The following is a 22,159-nucleotide window of genomic DNA, read 5'->3' as shown; positions in this document are numbered from 1 at the left end:
GTTGTCAACATCTAATGAATAGATTGTTTTTTTTAACAGGTTTCGTGATAAAACTAAATAAATAAAATAAAAAAAATAAAAAAGCCTTTTATTTCATGCACTTTTTTTTTTTTTTTTTTTTTTTAACATTCGTTATTTACAATCTTTATTACAGTCATGAAAAAAAATATATATAATGGATTATTTTATACAATAGTTAGACATGACCATTTTGATTTTTTCTTATAATAGTAATGTTAATTAATTATAGTTGCGTAAAATTAAGTAAAATAAAATTAGAAGTAAAATTATAAAACAAAATTTAAAAATAAAATTCGAAAATCATAATTAATATTTAAAAAATTAACAAGCAAAAATAAAAAAATAAAAAATTAAACATTAACATTCAAAAGTACAATTTAAAATCAAACTTCATTCGACTAATATAATTTGTAAAGTTTAAAAAATTAGTATCAAAATCAAAATTAAAAGATAACAATTAAAAAAAAATTAACAATTAAAATATACAAATTAAAATTAAATTTAATTTGATTGGAAAAAAAATTCAAAATTAAATTCAAAATTCAAAAAATCAAAACTAAAAATTTAAATTAGAAAATTCAAGTCAAAGTGAAAATTAAACATTAACAATCAAAAATAAATACAAATTAAAATCAAATTTCAATCGATCGAATAACTGTAACTTTTGAAATTAAAGAGAAAAAAAATTAAAAAATTTAGTTTTATTGATTGAACTATTGTAAAATATAAAAAAATCAGAATCAAAAAATTAAAATTAAAAATCTAAACTAAAAATTAAAATTTCACTGATTGAATAATTCCAAGATAAGAAAAATAAAAATTTAAAATATTCATATTATAAAATTATATTATATTATAAATAAATTCTAATAATAAATAAATTCTAATAATGATATGCATGAACCCCTCAAGTTGTGAGGGTGAAGGCCTCCTCCAGAGAACTCCAGTGGTCTCGGTCATTGGCTTTTGCTTGCCAGTCTTTACCTGCCACCTGTGTGATGTCGTCCACCCATCTGGTTATAGGTCTTCCTCTTTTTCGGGTACCCGCTGGGCCTGGCCATGAGGTCGTGCGGATTGTCCATCGATCGTCGATCATTCTCGCTACGTGTCCTGCCCATCTCCATTTTAGCTTTAGGGCGTAGGTGAGAGCATCTGTTACCCCTGTCTTTTGTCTTATTGTAGTGTGACGAATTTTTTGAGATTTTTTAATTTTTGTAATACTTCTCTCCATGCTTCGTTGGCAGGACCTTACTTTATTTTTAACCCTTGCAGTGAACTTCCAGGTCTGACAGCCATAGGTTAGCGTCGGCAACAGACAGGTGTCCATGACCTTTCTTTTAATTTTAATAGGCATCTGACTTTTTAAGATTTCTTTTAGGCTCCAAAACTTTTTCCATGTCGTTGTTATTTTTCTATCTACCTCTATATCATTGTTTCGTTTATGGAAGGAAATATGTTTCCCTAGATAGATATAGCTCTCGACATATTCTACCGGTGTGTTGTCTAGACATATAGAGTCTTGTGTGGCATTTGTCATGAGTTTTGTTTTGCATAGGTTCATTTCTAGTCCTGCCTCTCTGCTTGCTTGTTGTAATGTTACTAACATTGACTCTAGCTCGGTGCTTTTTTCTGATAGTAGGACAATGTCATCGGCAAACCTCAGATGGCTGATATATTTACCTTGTATACATATACCGGTTTTTCCCAATTTAATTTGCCTATAATCGATTCCAGTACAGCTATAAATATCCGAGGTGATAGAGGGTCACCCTGTCTTACTCCTCTTTTGATGGGGATTGGTGGACCTGTGCTCTCCAGCTTTACTCTACTAGTGTTGTGTTCATATAGGTATTTTAAGACTTTTACGTACTTATCCTCCACTTTTTGTGATTGTAAAGCTTTCCATATTGCGGGGTGTAGTATTGTATCAAAAGCTTTCTGATAGTCAACAAATCCTATATAGAGTGAGCGTTGAAATTCTTGATGTTTCTCTATAATCAGTTCTAATGAATGGATGTGGTCAATAGTGGAAAAGCCCCTTCGGAAACCTGCTTGTTCGATTGGTTGACTTTTCTCTAATGTAGAACTGATTCTTTTCTCTATAATCGAAGCGAATAACTTGTAAAGAGTAGGAAGGAGGCTAATTGGCCGATAATTACCTATGTGAAGTGGGTCGCCCTTCTTGAACAGCAATATTATATTAGACTCTGACCACTGTGTAGGTGTTGTAGAAGAACTAAGTATAAGGTTGAATAAATGGGTCAAAGGGGCTAACAGGAAGGGACCTGCCGTTTTTATGGCCTCGTTCGTTATTCTGTCAGGTCCTGGGCTCTTCTCTGCTTTTAGCCTGTTAATTCCAATTGTAATTTCTGTTTCGTCCACTGGTTTTATCTCTACACCAGTGTTATCAAATTTTATGTAATTTTGATCAACGTGTTGCTGTACTGGAGCATTGTACAAGTTTTCATAAAAGCTGGTTGCTATGTTTAGTATACCTTTACGGTCGTACCTTGTGTTTTGAGCATCGTGCAGTCCTTCTATCCATACTTTGTGCGATCGCAGTTCCTTGAAAGCTTTTTTAATACTTCCTGTAGAGTTAATGTGCTTTTCAATAGTAATCTTACGATGAGTCGCGTAGTCTCTTCGAATGTATTTACCTCCTAGTTTGTACAGTGCTTTCAATTCATTTTTCATAACTCTCGTCTTTGGTTTGGTTTTTTGTAGAGCCTTTCTCCGATGTAATAGCTCTGTAGTATGGGTAGATAACGCACTGTTACTTACTTTATTGCTGTTGTATATAAGGGCTTTCTTTAAACTAGTATCTAAAATATCGACTATTTTGTCATAGCATTTCTGTACAGAACTGGTTTGTTGGCAGTGCTGAAGGTCTTCGTTGCATTCGGTGAGTGACTGTTTGAATCTCGATATTTCTTCTTCATTTCTTAGTGAACTTCTTAAGTTTCCAGCGTAGTACATTCTAGTTACTTTTAATTTTTGAATAAGAAATGTTGCTCTTAGGAATCTGTGGTCTGTATTGTAGTTCAGGTTGACGACTTGTATATTCTGCACATTGTTCTTTAAATTAGTTAATATATAGTCTATTTCGTTTTTAATAGAGCCACCTGGTGAGCGCCAGGTCCATCTTTGACTGTTTTTCTTTTTATAAAAAGTGTTCATAATAGACAGTTTATTTTCGTATGCAAATTCTATTAGTCGTTCGCCTCTGCTGTTTCTTGTGCCATAGCCGTAGCTTTTCATGATCATATTTTCTTCTGGTTTCGGTTGACCAATCTTGGCGTTAAAATCTCCCATGACTACTATATTCTTCTCTGATATTTTCAGGGCTTTGTCAATAGTATCATAGAATCGCTCTATTTCTTCATCCTTTGCAGCTTCTGTAGGGGCATACGCTTGTATCAGACTGATTTTAAAATTATTAATATCTAGTGTCAATAGAGCCACTCGTTCAGACAGACCAATAAAGCTCACGATATGGGCTTTGAGGTGTTTTTTTACGAGAAACCCCACACCATAGAGGCCTGGAGTTTCTCCTATGTAGTAAAGGATAACGTTTTCATATTCTTGAATTGAATTTCCTTGCCTTCTAATTTCAGATAAACCTATTATATCGAATTTTACATTTTTCAGTGCTTCCATGAGTTCTAAAAAGCGGGTGTGAGAAGATAATGTATTTACGTTGTATGTTGCAATATAGAGTAGGTTATTATAAGTAGGTTTCAGTTCATTTGAGGTAGATGTCTCTGGAGGGTTACGGTCTTTTCCTCCCACGGTGACCGGCCGGATTGGGAGAAGTTTTTTGTGTGTTATTGCATGTTCTTCATTGTGATTCTTCGGGAGGGGTTTAAGTGTTCGTTGCTAATCTTTGGCTACACTGTATTCTTTGATTGCGTTGTTATTATTGTTTTTGATTGTCACGTAGTTTAATAACCCCGGTTTTACTATGTTATCGGGCTGACTCAAACACTTTTGCTTTGTAAGGGCAGGCACGGTTTTGTTCTTTTTACTTACATGAGGTATATTCTGGGAAAAATTGTTTGGGGCATTTTCCGGCGAGTTTGGGAGACTCCTTTTTTTGTTTTTACTATTTTTAGCTGTATTCTCTAATATAATAAGTTTGTCGTATTTAATGATAGCTTTATTACCCTTTTCCCTTTCGACTTTCACTTGTTCTTGCAGCTCTTTCCTTCTTTGTAGAACAGAAGGGGGGTAGTCCTCTTTTACATAATATGGTGTTTCTTTTAGAGCTCCTTTGTTTTTGAGGATACCAATCTTCTTCCCCAGGGTTGCAAAAGTAACTACTACAGGTCGTGGCTTTTCGGTCTTTTTTCCTATTCTTCTTACGACTTCTAGATCCGTACAGTCTATTTTTATCGGGAGATGTTTATTTATTAAATCTATTATGTTGATTTCCATACTATGGTATGATTTTTCATCTTCTTGTAGACCAAAGAATACAAGGTTACGTTGCCTTGCATGTTTCTCTAAGTAGTATATTCTACTTTCTTGGTTTTCCACTCTTGTCTTAATGTTTTCGTGCTTTTCTTCGAGAATTAGAATTTTTTCTTCAAATATTTTGTTTATGTTTTCTGTCACCTTCTCTGTCAACTCTTCCGCAGTTTTGTTTATCAATTTCCTCTGTTCATCAAGATCCTTTTGGATCGCGCGAAGTGCCACCATTACCTCTGACGTTTCTTGCGTCATTTTGTAGAATAAAAATGTACGTGGTCTGTTTTGTTTTAGTACAGGTAGTGCCCTCTATTTTCGCTTGCAAGAACTTCATGCACAAACCAAATAAATTGGGGAGTATGGTCGGTATCTTAAGTGTAGGTAGTACTACCCTTTTCTGCTAGATGGAGTTAGTATACCGTTGCTCCGAAGAAATTAAAAGACGGTTAATGTTTAATTTCAATGACTCATTTGTGTTTTAGGTTATGGTGTCAGAATTTCCACTCAACTTAACTCACAACACAAAATCAAAAGCTAATGTTTATTGTTTTCTATACTACTATTGTTCCGTTGATGTATAAGGTCTCACAAAACGTCTAAGGTTTCTTCAATTTGCACAAATGACACCTCCTTTGCAAATATTATTATCACTGTTTTTTTGCACTTTTTACTAGTTTATTGTTTTGTTTTCACTTTGTCCACATATATTGAGCACTTATTCACGATTTTAACTACTTTTTAAACTGTAACTTTCGCTATTGAGATTTAAATTGACGAATAAACACGGAGCTAACGTTAACCGTGGCACTGCAACGCCCTCTCTCCTCGTGATAAAACTATGACCCTAAAAATGCTTCACATATAATTAAACTAGCCGGCCTGGCGAACTTCGTAAAGCCTTATTTTTATTTTTTTTTTGTGAATATAATAATTATTTATATCGATAAAATACAGCCCATCTTTTAAGTTGGATCAAACTGCACACGGTGTGCAAATTGGATTAAAATTGGTTGAGTAGTTTTGGAGTCCATCACACACAAACAATGTGACGCTAATATATTATAGGTACCTAGTCCAGCCATAAGTTCTGTTACAAATGAAAATGCGTTTTTTTAAATGAAGTAATGTAAGATTATTAAAATTTATACCTACATATTTATTAACGTCTACGCAAAAAAAAAAAAATCTATTAGAAATGGCCATCTTTAGCTTTTATACAGGCCTTTAATCTGTTTGGCCACGAATCTATGGATTTACGCACTGTTTCCAAGGGAAATTTCGCCACTGCTTGCTACAAAGATTTTTTAAGAGATTCAATGTCGCCGTGTCGTTTAGAGTAGGCCATGTCTTCTAAAACTGACCATAATTTGAAGTCTAAAGGGTTGAGGTCTGGGCTAGATGAGTGCCCTTATAAAGTCCATAACGTTGGTTTCAAGCCAGGCTTGGGTAGTTCGTGCCTTGTGACCAGGTGCAGAGTCCTGCTGGAATGTCCACAGTATATTTTTAAAAAGTGTATTGTGTATTGAGAGGTTTCACAACATGATCCAAGACAGTATCTTGATACACTTTGGCTGAAGTTTTCACTCTTTTTTCACAAAAATGTAGTTTTGTGACTCCTTGATAAGACATGCCCCAACCAAACCATCACTTACGCAGGATGATGACCACGTTGTACCTTTTGGACAACTTGAGCAGTTTCTTTAGAACTGTGAGCGTACCCTTTACCATTTTGCTTATTGTAGTGTTCTTCAATCGTGAAAATTTTTTCATCAGTAAAGAGGATATTTCTGTCGACAGCTCCATACCCACTTTGTGCAAAGCGAAACTGCAATCCTATTTTCTTTAACAGCTCATTCCATATTGTAATTAGATAATGAACACGAAAAAATATGTAAAATGGCGCAAAATCGAAATAAGTTTTTAAAATAATACACATGTTCCAATTTCAAAATAATTAAAAAGTTGAAAAAAAGAAAAGTTTTTATGTAGGTATCAGTATTTATGGCCTGACTAGTTTTATTAAGATTAACAAGCTTACAACCTGTTTTTATTAACTAAAAAATGTTATTTTCTTTGAAAAAAAAATAAGCCATGGCAATTCAGTGGCAGTGGTTACCGACATGAAAATTTTATAGGTACGAAGTCTCACAAAGGAAACACAAGGAGTCAATAAAAAAGAAAAACTATTATTAAACCTTATATTTAGAGGGGAAAATCACATTTTCATTACATATGTTGGAAATAGTTGCAACTAATATAGTTACTTTAATCTTAAATTAACAATACCCTAATATGTGACTTACAGTATTGTTTTATTGGAAAATATTCTGTTTATTTAACTTTTCGTTTAGGCTCCAATCTCTAGCTATCAAAGATAAATAGATGATTGTTTTCTTGGAATAAGTAAAGGTAAGTTGTATGGTTTTGAAAATTTGAATATAAATATAATTTTTAACTTAATCTATTCTTTCATTTCACCCTCTTCATCTTCTTCCTCCGCTCCTCTAACATATAGTACATTATTACACCTGATAAGTACTTCTCCAAGATTGCCTGTTAAATACAAAAATTTGAATTACTTTTTAAGACTTATTTTATTTTTATTAATTCCTAACTATTTATAACGTTTTTATAAAAATGATGGTGTCAAATTATTTCATATCTTAGTGAGATTAACAATCAAAAACTTTAATAAATTAATGTTCAATTTTTTTTTTTGTATTAAATAGAAACTTAAAAAAATTATGTATGTTGTTTTTTGGCTAATTGTTTCTGTTCAAAATATTTCCATAATACTCGTGAATGATTTCACAATTGTCAGTGGAATGAGGAATCTGAACGCTAGGCTTGTTTAATATCTTATAAGAATATTGTGACACACTGTGTGAACAGATTTCATTTAACTAATCTACTGCTTGTGGAGGTTAAAAACTAATAAATTCTACAAAAAGAGAACGAGAAAATACTAAAAATCTATTCCATGTTTTCGCTGTTGTGTTACAACGAAAAAGCATAATATTGTTCTCTTGATTATAACGATAAAACAATAAGACGAATAAAGAAAACATTGTAAATCAATCAAAGATAAATAAACGTTACATAAAATATTATAATAACATAAAATTAAAATCTACAGAAATATAGGTATTTTTAAATTGTGATCGACTTATGGTCGGTTCTTTATGTTGGGTAACATTGCATTAAAGCTGTTTTGAGTCCATTGATTTGATTTAAAAGCCCTATTTCTTAGCATCTTTAACCTGTTCTACTTTTTACTGAAAATTTGTGTTTCACTCGGAATTGATAACTGTGGGAAGCCCCTAAATTCCAAGAACAATAATATTCAATCCTTAGTATGGCCCAAGAGCTTACCCTCTCGAATAATTAATATTAGAAAGAGATAGTTACAATCCATTCGATAAAAAGGGGAATATCCCGCATTTTTCGAGGAGTTTGCGGTATGAAGGAAAAAAGTACTAGAATAGTTGAAAAGCGTGAATTCTACCAAAATATACCAAATATTTTTTACCGACTAGATACTGTTACCGATACCTCGAAATCTACCAAAAAAGTAGAAATTACTAAATCTGGTCAGGCTAGTGGCACATTAATAAACAAAAATTTGTTGATGAATGAAATAGAGGTTAGAAAAGTTAATAATTTTTAATTTTTACCTGTACATGACCCGTCAACAATTTCTTCAGTGTTAGCTAATTGTAAGTTCATATATCCATCAGCCGATACTAATAAACCTTTGTATTCGTGACCCCACTTCAATTTAACAAGAACTGATTTGCCGGTTAAACTGTTTAGGAATGGTTTAGGGTTAATTGGCATAGAAGCCGCCATTTTCGTAGTTTATCTGAAAATATCGTTAAATGAATATTTAATAACGTAAAAATTATACTCACTATCGTTATTACAACTGTCTTACCGTAATAATATTTAAAAAAATTAAAAGTCGCAAAGCGATAATAAGCGCGTCGTTGTAGAAAGCCAGAAATTGACAGATGTGTTTTTAGTTGTTAGTACCAAAGAGTATATAATGGTAGTTAGTACCATAAATTAAATATAATAAATTAATAACAATAATAAAAATATGACAATAATAGTATGAAATATAGGTAATATATAATATACATAATATTTCGAGAGTAAATCAGTAGAGACTAGAGACTTTAACATTTTAGAGTTAAAAAAGACATTCAAATCTTTAGAGTAAGCATTAAAATAAGTTTTAATGTAGATTTATACACGCATATTCGAAAGAAGTCAAAGTAAAACTGAGACTGAGAGTCACATTTTAGGTAAACGAAGCTAGGTAGGAGTTGTTATATTTTCTGCGCAATCTGTTATAAATCTTCAATTTTTAATATTTTATATAAAATTTACAATTTACTACATTGAATTACATACATATTCTGTGGCTCTTTGCTTAATTGCTAATGTCAAACATTGTTTTTGATTTATAATTCTGCATTTAAATTGTTTATATATTTTGTTATTTTATTCGTCTGGAACAGTAAATTAATAAATGACTGAATATTTTTTATAGAATTTACTGTCTAATATTTTTATAATAGAATATACTGACTACTTCACTTTATAACGTAGATTATTTCGAAACATGGCCACTTTAGAGGACAAGATCTTAGGAGAAAAACTGCAAAACTACTGTAGCAGCAGTGAAGATGAGGGTGATGAAGATAGCCGAAGCGGTGACGAGGAAGGTAATGTTTCAAAAATGTGTCCAGTTAGCGCAGAACCTCCACCCATTAATAATTGGAATGGGTCTGCTACCAATACTGGGCCAAAAGGCGTGCTAGAAGATTGGAAAAGATTTAAGGAGCTAGAAGCTCAAAATCGTGAAGAATTAGCTAAAGAGCGTATTGCACTAGCAAAGAAACTTACACTCACCGTAAAAACTGCGCGCGAAGAGGATGAAGAAAAGGAAGTCGACGAATTAGAGGAAGAATTAAACGAATTAATTGATGAAGGTTTCTTGATGAAATACCAGCAACAGAGAATGCAAGAACTAATGTCTCAGTTACAAAAAGTACCTAAGTTTGGAAAGCTGTTGACATTAAAGAGTCGGGAAGAATTCTTGAATGCTATTGATAAAGAGGATAGCAAGGTTAAAGTTATTATTCATATTTACAGCAACGGTGTAAAGGCTTGCGAGACTATGGACGGATGTCTTAGTATATTGGCTTCTGATTATCCAACTGTGAAGTACTGTCGTATAGCTGCTGATATTACTGGATTGAGTCGTCATTTCCGCATCGATGGTGTGCCAGCGTTACTTGTATATAAAGGAGGGCAAATCATTGGTAATTTTGTTAAACTTGCCAATGAGCTTGGTGAAGACTTCTTTGCAACCGATGTTGAGAAATTTCTTATAGAATATGGAATGCTAACAGAAAATTAACTTTTTTACAATAATATATTATATGTAAGAACACTGTCTAATGCCACCGTCACAAAACATCACTGTACTTAATAGAAATATATTTCATTTCAACATTTAATATATTAAAATATTTAAACATAATGTCTAATTATAAATAAAGTTTAAGTAATTTGTTCAGTAAATATTATGGACTCATCTAATTAAATTAAGTAAATTGTATCACTGCAATATGAAAACAATATATAAGATTGCATTTTATATTATAGATATAGCATTTTTGTATTAGGCTTTAATATGTGTCTATGTAAAGATATATTTAAACACAATTTGATTAATTATATAACATTATTTTCCTTGTTGTTTTAGGTTCATCATTGTGTATTAATTTATTAATAAAGCAACAAAAAGAGTGCTATGATGATTGTTTATGTATTTTGTTTTCTTTTCTCTACCATGTGTGTTTGAGTGTGTATTTTATCTTTGTCTATATTATTTAATAATTTATTTTTAAGGATTATGTCTCATTAACTATAGAAATTAAGTTTGTAAAAAATAAACTAAAGTAAAAATACAATGGAAAGTAGTTTCATTTTATTTTACTTTTGAGCGCTTTGTCAGATCTTATTATTAATTTTTTTTGAGAAATTATCGATTTTTTTGAATTTTTCGCATACATTTTGATGTTGTGTTAAAAATTTTAATACCTACATCTTTCCATTTATCTTTTTTCGTTAAGACTCCTAGTTCTGTCGAGCTATCGTATATCTTTATAAACCGTTTTCAAACATAAAATCTCTCTCCTCCCACTTCCCGACGTCAAATCACTCATATTGTGTTGTTCCTTATATTATAAATATATTTTATTTTTTAATGGGATCCTGTTCTTTTTTATACAAGTAGGTCGGCAACAAGCGTACGGCTCACCCGATGGTTAGTGATTATCGTAGTTACGTCTGCAACACAATTCCCAAATTTCCCCCAAGAGCCTTTGTCATTTCACTCACCAACCGGAACAGAATACTGCTTGGAAACGGTATTATTTAGCTGTGATCTTCTGTAAGGTCGAGGTCGGTCGAGACACCAGTCGGGCTGCTCCATATATTGAGCAGAATATTTCCAGCTGTGCCCTACCTGTTGTTGTTTTTTTTAGTTACTTTAGCCTATTGCAGTCCACTGCTAAACATATGCCTCCCCAAGCTCACGCCCGACATCCAATCCTCATCCAGCTTACACCGGCAATCTTACGTAGAGAATCCGTCGTCGGTCCAGCGGGCCGGAGGTCGTCCCACACTGCGTTTGCCAAGACTTGGGCTCCACTGCAGGACACGTCTGTTCCATCAGTCATCGAGTTTTTTTTTCAATTTTTTACTACTTGGCAAAAGTATTTTCTAAATCGGTTTAGTTGCTTCAGAGATTAGTCCCTAACTCCCTACACGCAACACATACAAAATTGCCTCTTTATAGCATTGATAAAGATAAAGAAATCACAATTCATGACATGGAATGATAAATTTGATTTCATCATCATTACTTCAGCCCATCGCCGTCCACTGCTGGACATAGTCCTCCACAAGTTCGCGCCAAAAACGTAAACTCAAGTGTGCTGCCCATAGTCACCATGCTGGACAAGTGAGTTGTTGACCACAGGGTTGGCTTTATCACACCGAAGACGCTACTGCTCATCTTCGGCTTGTGTATTTGAAAGCCAGCAGTTGGATGGTTATCCTGCCATCGGTCGGCTTTATAAGTTCAAAGGTGGTAGTGGACCTGTGTTTTCCCTTAGTCGCTCCTTACGACAGCCACGGAAAGAGAGAGGATGGCTATATTTTATACTGCCGTAGCCACACAGCTTTTGATTTAAATAAAAAAAAATATATTTTAAATCATTTATTTTCGAGAAGTAACATTTAAAAATTCTTATTAATTAATGATTTTTAAATTAGGAAAGTTGTTCTTCGTAATAATGTATATTAGAAATACATTTTGTAATTCACATTAATCAAATTTACTATGATCTTTTGGGCTAATTGGAACCATCAATTTAGACAATTTTAATTTAATGATACATTCTTAATCATTACATAAGGAAAATTATTTAGTTCCAATGACAAATTGATTGAAAATTATTTTGTTATTAATAATTGTCATTAGTCAGTGAAAAAATTTATTCCAAAATATGAGATATAACACAATAAATGTAAAATATTAGACAATACTTTTACAAAGTTATAATCACTACAGATATATTTTTACTGTAACACTTAAGAGTTCAATATAAATACTAGATACCATTTCTTGTGTGTATTAATGAGAATTTACACATAATGGTCATAAGATTCAACTAGCACAGTTCAACGACTTCGTTATTCATCTCCGTACGTCTACGTTTTGGTGCTTTAGGTGTTACACCATCATCATCCTCTTCCACTATTTCCATGTCACTGTCACTATCTTCTTTAGAGCGTGATGGACCAGCTTTGGGTTCCTTTGCACCGTTAGAACCATTAGTCTTTTCTTCCTGAGGCCCAAGCATCGGAGAGTCTGTGTCTGTCACTAGACGCCAAGATTTCTCATCGTCCTCCTGTTGTAGTCTTACACGAACTTCATAGTTTTGTAGGAAATCATCGACTAGTAAAGCGCATCCATCGCTCAGACCCATCTCGTCTAAAGTTTTTTCATTATTGTGATCAGTTTCACCGGGTTCTGATGATAATACGACAAGACCTTTACCTTCTACAGTGGCATCAGGAGCTTGCATATTAAGTCCCTCCTTGAAAGCAGTGTTTAGGTCTTTAATTGTCAGTTGTTTAAGATTGCAAGCAAGAGCAACTTCAGGCTTTGGCGCACAAACATAGCACTTAGGGTTTGGTGCTGTTAAGGCTGAAAAAATTAATTACCAAGGTAAAATTTCAAAACATATAAAAACAATATTTGTAGCTAATTAAATTAAAGTATATCATATAATCGTGTTATACGCCTGTTCATAGATATCAGTTGTTTGTGAAAATTATAATTGACAGTCATATACAAAATTGTAATATAACAATAACAATTTTTCATAAATGCTTTATTATTTTTAAGTTTGGTCTATAAAATCATTGAATATTAAAATTGCCATTGAATTACTACAGTAAAGACATTATCAGGAAGTAGAAAGAGTGGATCACTTTCAAAAAAACACCTATTAATAATTATGCATCTATACTTACTTCTTTCTGGTACAAAGAGTTGCCCCCGGTGGTTTACTTTAGGTCGTAAGTAAACACTGGTACAAGTTTCAATTTTACCCTTAAGTAAGGCTTGAGCGCGTAAGACAGCTAATCCAGCTACAATTGCGTTCGCAGTTGCTATTGCTGGGATAATATTGCCAGCCATTGCTATAAAAGAATTGTTTTAATTAAACAAAAAATATCACAGTATTAAAGCACATTACCACCATAAAAAAATTAAAAAAAAAAATCTTTGAATTCATATCAGATTTAAAATCTCTTACATAAGTAGCTGATAAAAATTATCTCATACATAAGTTATTGATAGGCTTAATCTGTTCGAGGTAAAACAAGGCTTTTTGGGTCTGAAAAACTCAACTAATAAACATCTACCTTTCATTGCCATATTACATGTAAAGATATATGTAGAAATATAAGAAAAAGTTGAGTTACATGGTAAAATAGGAAAATATATTACAAACTGTACATATTTTCCTACATATCTTGTTAGATACCATTTTAAATCAGTTTTAATAGCAGTCAGTGATCACAGACCCCTTAGCAATTATTATTCAAAAAATTGTTTGATAGATATTATGTAGAATGTACTTACATTTGATTTCAAATCTGGAGTTTAATGGTATGTTAAAGATGTGAGCACGAATATTAGCACATGCCGTTACAAAGTCCATTGCACTCTTCTCATCCTTGTCCCAAACAAGATGGTCACCATCGGGACGACTTTTCAAATCAGCTTTTAACGATTTGCAACTTTCAGCAAACACCTGTTTAAAAATAATAATAAATAACTAAATAAAATTCAAATACGAATATATTTTATGTGATGTTATGTTGATGTTCGTATTAATTGCTTTTAATATAATTTAGTAGTTATAAAATTTTTCTTATACATAGTCTGGCCATAAATACTGTTACAATTAAAAATAAACAAAATATTACATTTCAATTTCGAATCTGTCATTTTTATATGATTTTTCATTGTGTTTTCTCATTTTGCGCTAATGCATTGTATAATATTTTTTTGTATTCAAATGGAGTGGGGTGCTAAAGGGAACCGAATCGCTGTGATTGCATTATACAAAGTAGGTATGGAGCCAAATACAATTTTTAAAACTCTCCATATGCTTGGTATTAGTCAAATGCTTGTGTATCGGGCTTGTATATCAGGTACAATCAATATCTCAGGTACAATGAAACCTTCTCTGTTTGTGACAGAAAAAGATCTGGCCGTCCACATAGTGTTCATAAGAAAAAGGTGATCAAAGCAGCAAGGGAAAGAATTTGAAACAATCCTGTCCGAAAGCAAAAGATTTTATTTTAAGGGATCAAGATACCTAGAGCACCTAGAACCATGTCGCGTATTTTAAGACTTGTAGCCTATAAGATATGCACTGGTCATTAAATTGATAATTTAAAAAAGAGTAGGGTGGTAAATCAAAACTACTTAAGCGGTACACAAAGGAGGTCACAGAAAATTTTTGGTTACAGATGAGAATTTTTTTACAATTGATTAATATTTTAATAAACAAAATGATTTTATGCTCAAAGCTCTAATCTCTCTCTGGCTTCAATGTTTAACTAATTGTATTGCAGCCAGTGGAGACCACTTTGTAGCTTTATATATTTTTAAGTTTTATTAAACTAACACGCTGTAATAGTAATAAATGTTACATGCAATAGAAAAAAAAATTTTTTTTTCAACCATATTTATGGCAAGACTGTATGTGACATGACATGAACACATGAATTTCTTCTGTCAAAGAAAACTGTATATTTAATCAAATCAATGTTTCGGTTATGTATTATTTTTGATTTCAGATATCCACTAGTTTCAGTTATGATTCTCACCTCGAGTCTGGCTTTTTAATATATTTGTATATGTGTTGCATATAAATATATGTTGATTGAAACAAAAAAAACATCTAGCTATACCTGTTGGCTGTTACCTATAACACAAGCATTAAGTTGCTTACTTTACAAACAGATGATGTGTTTGTTGTATATATTTATTTATATATTTATGATGACAACACACATTCTTTTCAAAGTTCTTTAACTTAGATACTGAAATGTAAACTTAATAAACTTGAAATAAATTGAGAAGTCAATCACCTGAGCACACTCATACACTGTCCACACTCTCTGATCAGGCAATCCTGTGTGTTGAGTCGGTGGATTGTCCTTTCCTGGCAGGTTGTCCCATGATAATGGTGTAGGGGGACGACGTTTCTTCCATAAATTTTCCATAGACAACAAATAACGAATATCGTCTCCAAACAATTTTGAAAATAATTTTTCTGGATCGTAGTCTGTGTCTGAAGCCCAAGCCCTAGTGCTCTTCCTTTCGACGTTTCCAGCCTCTGTTCCCTCAGAGTTTAATGCCGATGCACCAGCGTCCCCTGCTGCTTCAGGGTCAGCTGTATCGGGACTAACGTCTTGATCAGGATCTTCTTCTCCAAAGAGTTGGTTAAAGAGATGTTTCGCCCAAACTATGCAATGGATTGGTTCAGATGGAGTATTTCTGATAGTACAGCCTGGAAATGACTTCTGTGGCGCTTTTGGTTGGCATTCATAACATTGTGTTAGGCCTTTCTTGATTAGCTCCACCTATTAAATTTTTGACAATATAAATTATATGTTTATTAAAAAATTAAAAGTAAGGTTTTTTAAGTAAATAAATAAACGTATTTTTCTACTTATTACAACTACTTTTTTGGTTGTTTTTGTTTTTATTAAGTGAATGTTATTTTTTTTTACCTGTCCTGCATACCCAGCAGTTCCAGTTTCTACTAGAGGCACATTAGCAGCTAAACACATTCTGTTTACATGATTACGGGCCACACGGTTGTCCAATGCATTCATAACTATATCAAATTGCTTGAAGTAGCTAACTCCATAGTCATTGCTGAAAATATAACTTTAGGTTAAAGATGTTGGAGATTTTTGTATTATTTTCTATTCTATGTAACATTAGGAATCTGCTCTTCTAGCATCATAGCCATTAAGCAAGAGAATTAAAAAAAATATATGATATTTTAAGATTTTAACTGACATCAAAAAAATTAAGTAGCTCTCAATTCCTCACAAATATTTTATGATTTAATTTGATGATTGATTTTTAATTCAAAAGCTGTTGCTAGTTCTGTGGTCCTATTTGACAATCATTGAGCAAATCTGACGAATACTTTTTAATTGTACTTAATAAACTATATTCTTAATATATTTGTCAATTTAAATTGAAGTTGGTTTTATTTTTGTTTGAGAATAAACATAATAATTTTTGGCATAATATACACTAAATACTATTTTAGTTTGTCATTAAGTCAAATCATTCTTATAGATATTTGTTGACTATAATGGTAAATATGTATCAAAACCACATGTGGCTTCAGCCTGTAAGATTCTAATGCTGGACATAGGCCTCTTTCCCCATGTAGGAAGAGAAGAGAAGAAGGATGAGAGCTTAATCTATCACGCTGCTCCAATGCAGGTTGGTGAATATATTCTCTACTATGTGTTACGATCGCTATCAGTGTACATGATAACAAACGAATCATGTGCGGGATCAAACCTGCAACGGCCATCACAACAGTCACAAATCAGTGATGTGACCATTGCGCCAATGCAGCGACACAACATGTACATAACCTATTCACAGGTTCATACACACCAGGTTCAATAAGAACCTGTTTTAAAACACATGGATAAAACTGAAAGTGCGAGTTCATTTACCTTTATGAACCTTATAACCTAAAACGAGTAACTTACCTAATGACGCTGTCGTGGTGTGCAACAATATTAACATTAGGATTGAAGCTCAGCGCACTATCTTTAGCCACTTGTGCTTTCGACTTCCCAACATGTTCCTTGTGAAACAAAAACTGACGATTCAAATTGCTTACGTCGATTGTATCAAGGTCGATCTGAAATTTAACGTGATATTATAGATCTAGAGGAAAAAATACAATTAAGTGAACGGTGTTTGTATGATACATACAATTTCAATCTGAGGAAACCCGGTTAAAACCAGGTTCTTTAATATTTCACAACCTATACCGCCGGCACCAACAACTAAAATTTTTGAATTAGCTATTGCCTCCGTCAGTTTCTCATCAAAAACACCTGCTACCCTCGCTACCATTTTGTTTGCGATAAATTTTAGTGATGATATCAAGAACTGTGGAAAATTTAATAAATTAACAATTATACAGTCGACAAGGAATTTGCGGCACAAACAAAAACTGTCAAAGTTGGCGTCACACAGTGTTACTATCTGGTAATATTTCAAATTTCAATATGAATTTTACGGTTAAAATGTAACAAAAAATGTAGAGTTTTTATCGTGTTATATATTTCAATAATATAAAATATTTTAATAAAACCTAAATAAAAAACAGATTTATTTCATTATTATTTTAATTAAATTAATAACATAAATTATGTAATTTCATTTTCAAAATAGTTTTACAAGATACGATATTAAAAATGTGAATGTAAATTTGTTTGTAACGTTTTCACGCGAAAACTACTAAGCCGATCATCATTAAACTTTGTACACATATTCTTTGAGGTATTAGAAGTAACACAGAATACTTTTTATTAAAAGAAATTCAATGTCAGCAAAGCTGCGGGTAAAAGCTAGTCATTTGTAGATAATAAATGAATACAAAATAAATACATTATAGCTCGTATATATATATAGCTGACTCGGCAAACGTTGTCTTGCCGCTAAACGCTATTTAAAAATAGGGGTTGGCGGTAGAAGGGTGAAAATTTAGGGTTGTATGTATTTTTGAACGCCAAATCATAATAAAATAAAAAATAAATTATTTATCTAAAAATAAAAGAAAATGGGGGGGGGGGGGACTACCCTTAATAGTTAGGGGAATGAAAAATAGATGTTGTTCGATTCTCAGACATACCCGATATGCACACAAAATTTCATGACAATCGGTCAAGCCGTTTCGGAGGAGTTTAACTACAAACACCGCGACACGAGAATTTTAAATATTAGATATTTATATTTTATATAATATTTATATAATTGTACGTATATTTATTATACGTTTGAATGATCGACATTCAATACAATATGTGGTATTTGGCTGAACTGTATCGAATAAAAAAAAAATCGATTTCACTCAAAAAAATTTTTTTTTTTAATACTTACGTGAATCTTTAAAAACGAGTGTTTCGTTAATTTTTGCTGTATTTGATTTTCAAAGGACAAAAAATAAAAATCATAGCAGAATAAATTTTAAAACGTTAACTTCAATTCTTACACAAGATAGAAAAAACAGATGAGTTACATTAAATTCTTTGTTAGTGAAAAAATATCTGGAGAACAAAAATCTCACGAATAAAGTTTATTTCATATTACACAAGGATGTCAACAATAGTTTTTAAACGCTTAAGTGAATGTTACTATTGTTTAGCGATTCGTTTTATGTAACGTACTATCTAACTAGCAATAGAGTTTAATCCTTCTTTATATAGTGTTTTAACATTTAATTATTCTTTTCTTCCTTTCTTTTATAGTTTTATTTTTATGTTAACGTAACAAAAGCCTAGGAGCGACAGCTTTACGACGCGATGGCTTAAGACAGTTTTCATAAAAATTGCTCTTAACTTTATGAAGGAACACCTATTTACTATCTACAGATTGTCTATTCTCCATTAATGTCGTTCAATCGTTTATGTTATTACAGTTACTTTTATATATACGATCAATACGCGGACCTGATTTTTTATGCTAATTACATTGATATGTATTAAGATCGGTACCTATACTTCATGTGTAGTGTGGCTAGTCTAGAAGATAATAAGCTGTGTGGCTACGGCATTATAGAATATAGCCACCCCCTTTTCTTCCTGTGGGTGTCGTAAGAGGCGACTAAGGCATAAGAAAGTTCACTATGACCTTGAAACTATTGAAGCCGACTAATGGCGGAATAATCAATCAACAGCAGCATCTTTGGTGCAAAAAAGCCAGCCCTGCGGTCACCAATGCACCTGCCCAGCGTGGTGACTATGGGCAAAACCCTTGAGTCGACGGCAGAAATTTTAGCCCTCAGTTCTCGGCAGTCCCACCAACTATGGCAGTGGGTGCGGCAAAGGTGGGGCGTAGGGTGCTAGGAATCACCGAGTATAGGTCGATGGTACCCTTTTTGAAGTTGTTCAGGATTATGTCTAATTAGACCATACCATCCAATTAGGCCGAATCAACTTCGAGAAGGAACAGGAAGCCGATAGGAGAATTCGGTCGGGCTGGGCGGTGTTTGGCAGGCTTCGTCGAGTCTTTAGTTTAGTCTTGCCTGTGTTAACATACAGTGCCGAGACGTGGACACTGAAGAAGGGGCTGGTCCACAAGTTTAAAGTCACTCAACGTGCAAAGGAACGGACTATGCTTGAGGTCTCCCTCAAAGATAGGATTAGAAATGAGACTACACACTAGGGGACGAAAGTAGCCGACATAGCCCACAGAATTAGCAAGTTGAAGTAGCAGTGGGCAGGTAACGTGTGTCGCAGAACCGATGGCCGTTGGAGCAGACGTATCCTGGAGTAGAGACTGCGTATTGGCAAACGCAGCGTGGGACGTCCTCCTGCCCGCTGATGCGACAATCTACGTAAGATTGCCGATATAGGTTAGATAAGGATTGCGGAAAACCGGAATGTCTGGCGCGAACTTGGGGAGTCCAGCAGTAGACTGCAATAAACTGAACTGACTGAACTTAACACAAAATTTTATATACGATTTTACCAACAACTTACAACTATTAAACTACTTTACAATTATTAATAATACAAACTACAACATTCAAACTACTTTATAATTATTAAGAATGAACTGAAATATTGAATATTTTTTATATATGACCGTAAATAACTAAAAAAAAATAGATATATATATATTTAAGTAAAAAACATAACATGAAATAAGGCTGCATGACCTTAGATCTTTGCCTTTTACAGTTATTTAGACGAAAACAATGCATTTATGCCTACATTTCTTTGGAGCGAAATGCTAAGTGGCGCGCGATTTTTTTTAAAGCATCTATCTCTCAGTTGTTAAATATCAGTTGTATCGTTTGTTAAAATAACGTGTGAAAACGTTAAGATAACGTGTGAAATGTGAAAATAACGTGCGAAATGTGAAAATAACGCGTGAAAGCTATGGGACGGAGCACGAGTAATGTAAGTTGTATCGTTTCTTGATCTTGTAGTCGAGATCGTTTTTACGTACTCCTGTTCGAAAATAGCTTGTTAAAGCTGCGGAACGGAGCATGAGTGGTACTTCCCGCAGCGCCGGAGCTAAGGTGGAGTCAGATGAGGAGCTCTAAGGTATTAAAATAGCTTTAAATTCTTCTTCTTATCTCAAAACTTTAACCAAGAATGACTCCATAACCATTGGTTTCCGAAGGGTGGTAGTATTACTTAGTGTAGCTCCCCCAAAACCCCATAATTCGATAGTTCTTAATCTAAAGCTTAGTCGATATGGATGTATACACACGGTACATAAGTATACCACAATAACATTTTTTATAATTTCTGTCTGTCGGTTTGTTTGTTCCGGCTAATCTCTGAAACGGCTTGACTGATTTTGACGAGACTTTCACTGGCAGATAGCTGATGTAATAAGCGGTAACTTAGGCTACTTTTATTTTAGAAATATTTTTATTTTATTACTCTGCCACGGAACAATAACTATATCGTTAAATTCCACGCGGACGAAGTCGCGGGCAAAGCCTAGTAATAACTGTGATACAGTAACAAAATACACATGTTGTATACTTTGTAAAATGATGATTTATGTAACTTCATACTTCAACAAAGAAAATTATAATTTTAAATTTTTTCTTAAAATATACAAATCACTTAAAATTGCGACTTATTTGTGTCAGTTAATAATTTTATAATATACTAGCGACCCGCCCCGGCTTCGCACGACTTCAATGCTGATACTAAATATACTACAGAATGTCTTTATAGTATGAAGCTAGCTTATAGCATGGTTATTAACATAATAATAACATTCAAATATGCGTCGTTAAATTACACGTTGTTACAGAATGCGTTGAAGAAATAAAGGTTCATTGCTCGTCCCCGTAGGTGATAGCGTGATAATTTGTAGCCTATATGTTGACCCGACTTCTTAATAATATTCGTGCCAAATTTGAAATAAATCTATGCAGTACTTTTTGAGTTTATCCCGGACATACATACAGACAAACAGACAAAAATTCTAAAAACTATATTTTTGGCTTCGGTGTCGATTGTAGATCACACCCCAAGTATTCTTTTAAAAAAATATTCAATGTACAGTTTTGACTTTCTTACCATTTTATTATATGTATAAATAAACGTGTGACTTGCTCTCAATCCCTTGTTTCTTAATCTTGATATAATGTTAATACGTACCCTATAGGCGTCCTTGTTATTGAACTTTATTCGCTATAATTACACATTGACCTCAAGTCAAACGAGATGTTATAGCCACAGCCTACGACAATCAAATTAAGGAACCGAGCAAATCCCGTCGTTGCCAATTTGATTAAGCCGGGTAATACGTAAAGTTCGTCAACAATTAGAGCTCTAGGTAAAATGGTCATTTAGATTTGTTAGCAATGACCAGCGCTAATTTTCAGTTGGACTGTTTGTTGGATTTCGTGGTTTGACGCGTCGGTCTAATGTGATTGTTATATCGAGGTCAAATATTTGAGCTAAACCAGTCAGATTCGGATTTGGAAAGTCAATGCGAATAAAGGTAAGACCATCATTTCACGAAAATTTCTCTTGCTTCGATTAAAATCGTGTTAAACTTTACTTTAGAAATGGATGGCTATAACTTAAGGATCGAAATAATGTTAATGTTATATTTTTTTTTGCGTAATGTTATAAAATAAAATAAATATAAAAATAGTAAATATGTGGTGTCATGGGACACCAGGTAGGAACGAAGTTCCTTCGGATAACATAGAAGCAACACAATTTGAAGAAAAAAAATGTTGAATTATATATATATTTTCTAGTT

The 22,159-nt window shown here is 33.1% G+C and overlaps 3 protein-coding genes across 3 annotated transcripts; 1 reads left to right on the top strand and 2 right to left on the bottom strand.

Moving 5' to 3' along the window:
- Positions 1 to 6,672: 6,672 nt before the first annotated feature.
- Positions 6,673 to 8,544, bottom strand: LOC123659364 (small nuclear ribonucleoprotein F). The gene is made up of 3 exons (XM_045594584.1): positions 8,423 to 8,544; positions 8,163 to 8,350; positions 6,673 to 7,041 (listed from the first exon to the last, which is right to left on the bottom strand). The coding sequence occupies exons 2-3, from the start codon at positions 8,335 to 8,337 to the stop codon at positions 6,950 to 6,952; spliced, it is 267 nt and encodes an 88-aa protein (XP_045450540.1). The 5' UTR covers positions 8,338 to 8,350; positions 8,423 to 8,544; the 3' UTR covers positions 6,673 to 6,949.
- A 495-nt stretch (positions 8,545 to 9,039) lies between these two features.
- On the top strand, positions 9,040 to 10,472 carry LOC123659354 (phosducin-like protein). The gene has a single exon (XM_045594574.1). The coding sequence runs from the start codon at positions 9,116 to 9,118 to the stop codon at positions 9,914 to 9,916; it is 801 nt and encodes a 266-aa protein (XP_045450530.1). The 5' UTR covers positions 9,040 to 9,115; the 3' UTR covers positions 9,917 to 10,472.
- Positions 10,473 to 11,772: 1,300 nt separating this feature from the next.
- LOC123659353 (SUMO-activating enzyme subunit 2) lies at positions 11,773 to 17,269 on the bottom strand. Its single transcript, XM_045594573.1, has 7 exons — positions 17,126 to 17,269; positions 16,897 to 17,051; positions 15,886 to 16,033; positions 15,241 to 15,735; positions 13,721 to 13,892; positions 13,108 to 13,275; positions 11,773 to 12,778 (listed from the first exon to the last, which is right to left on the bottom strand). Exons 1-7 carry the CDS (start codon positions 17,267 to 17,269, stop codon positions 12,240 to 12,242), a joined length of 1,821 nt encoding a protein of 606 aa, XP_045450529.1. The 3' UTR covers positions 11,773 to 12,239.
- Between the last annotated feature and the right edge of the window lie 4,890 nt (positions 17,270 to 22,159).

Source organism: Melitaea cinxia, chromosome 14, assembly GCF_905220565.1.
Source record: "Melitaea cinxia chromosome 14, ilMelCinx1.1, whole genome shotgun sequence".
NCBI classification, from domain to species: domain Eukaryota; kingdom Metazoa; phylum Arthropoda; class Insecta; order Lepidoptera; family Nymphalidae; genus Melitaea; species Melitaea cinxia.
The sequence above is the reverse complement of the archived record's forward strand: the minus strand, read 5'-3'. Positions and strand labels throughout refer to the sequence as shown.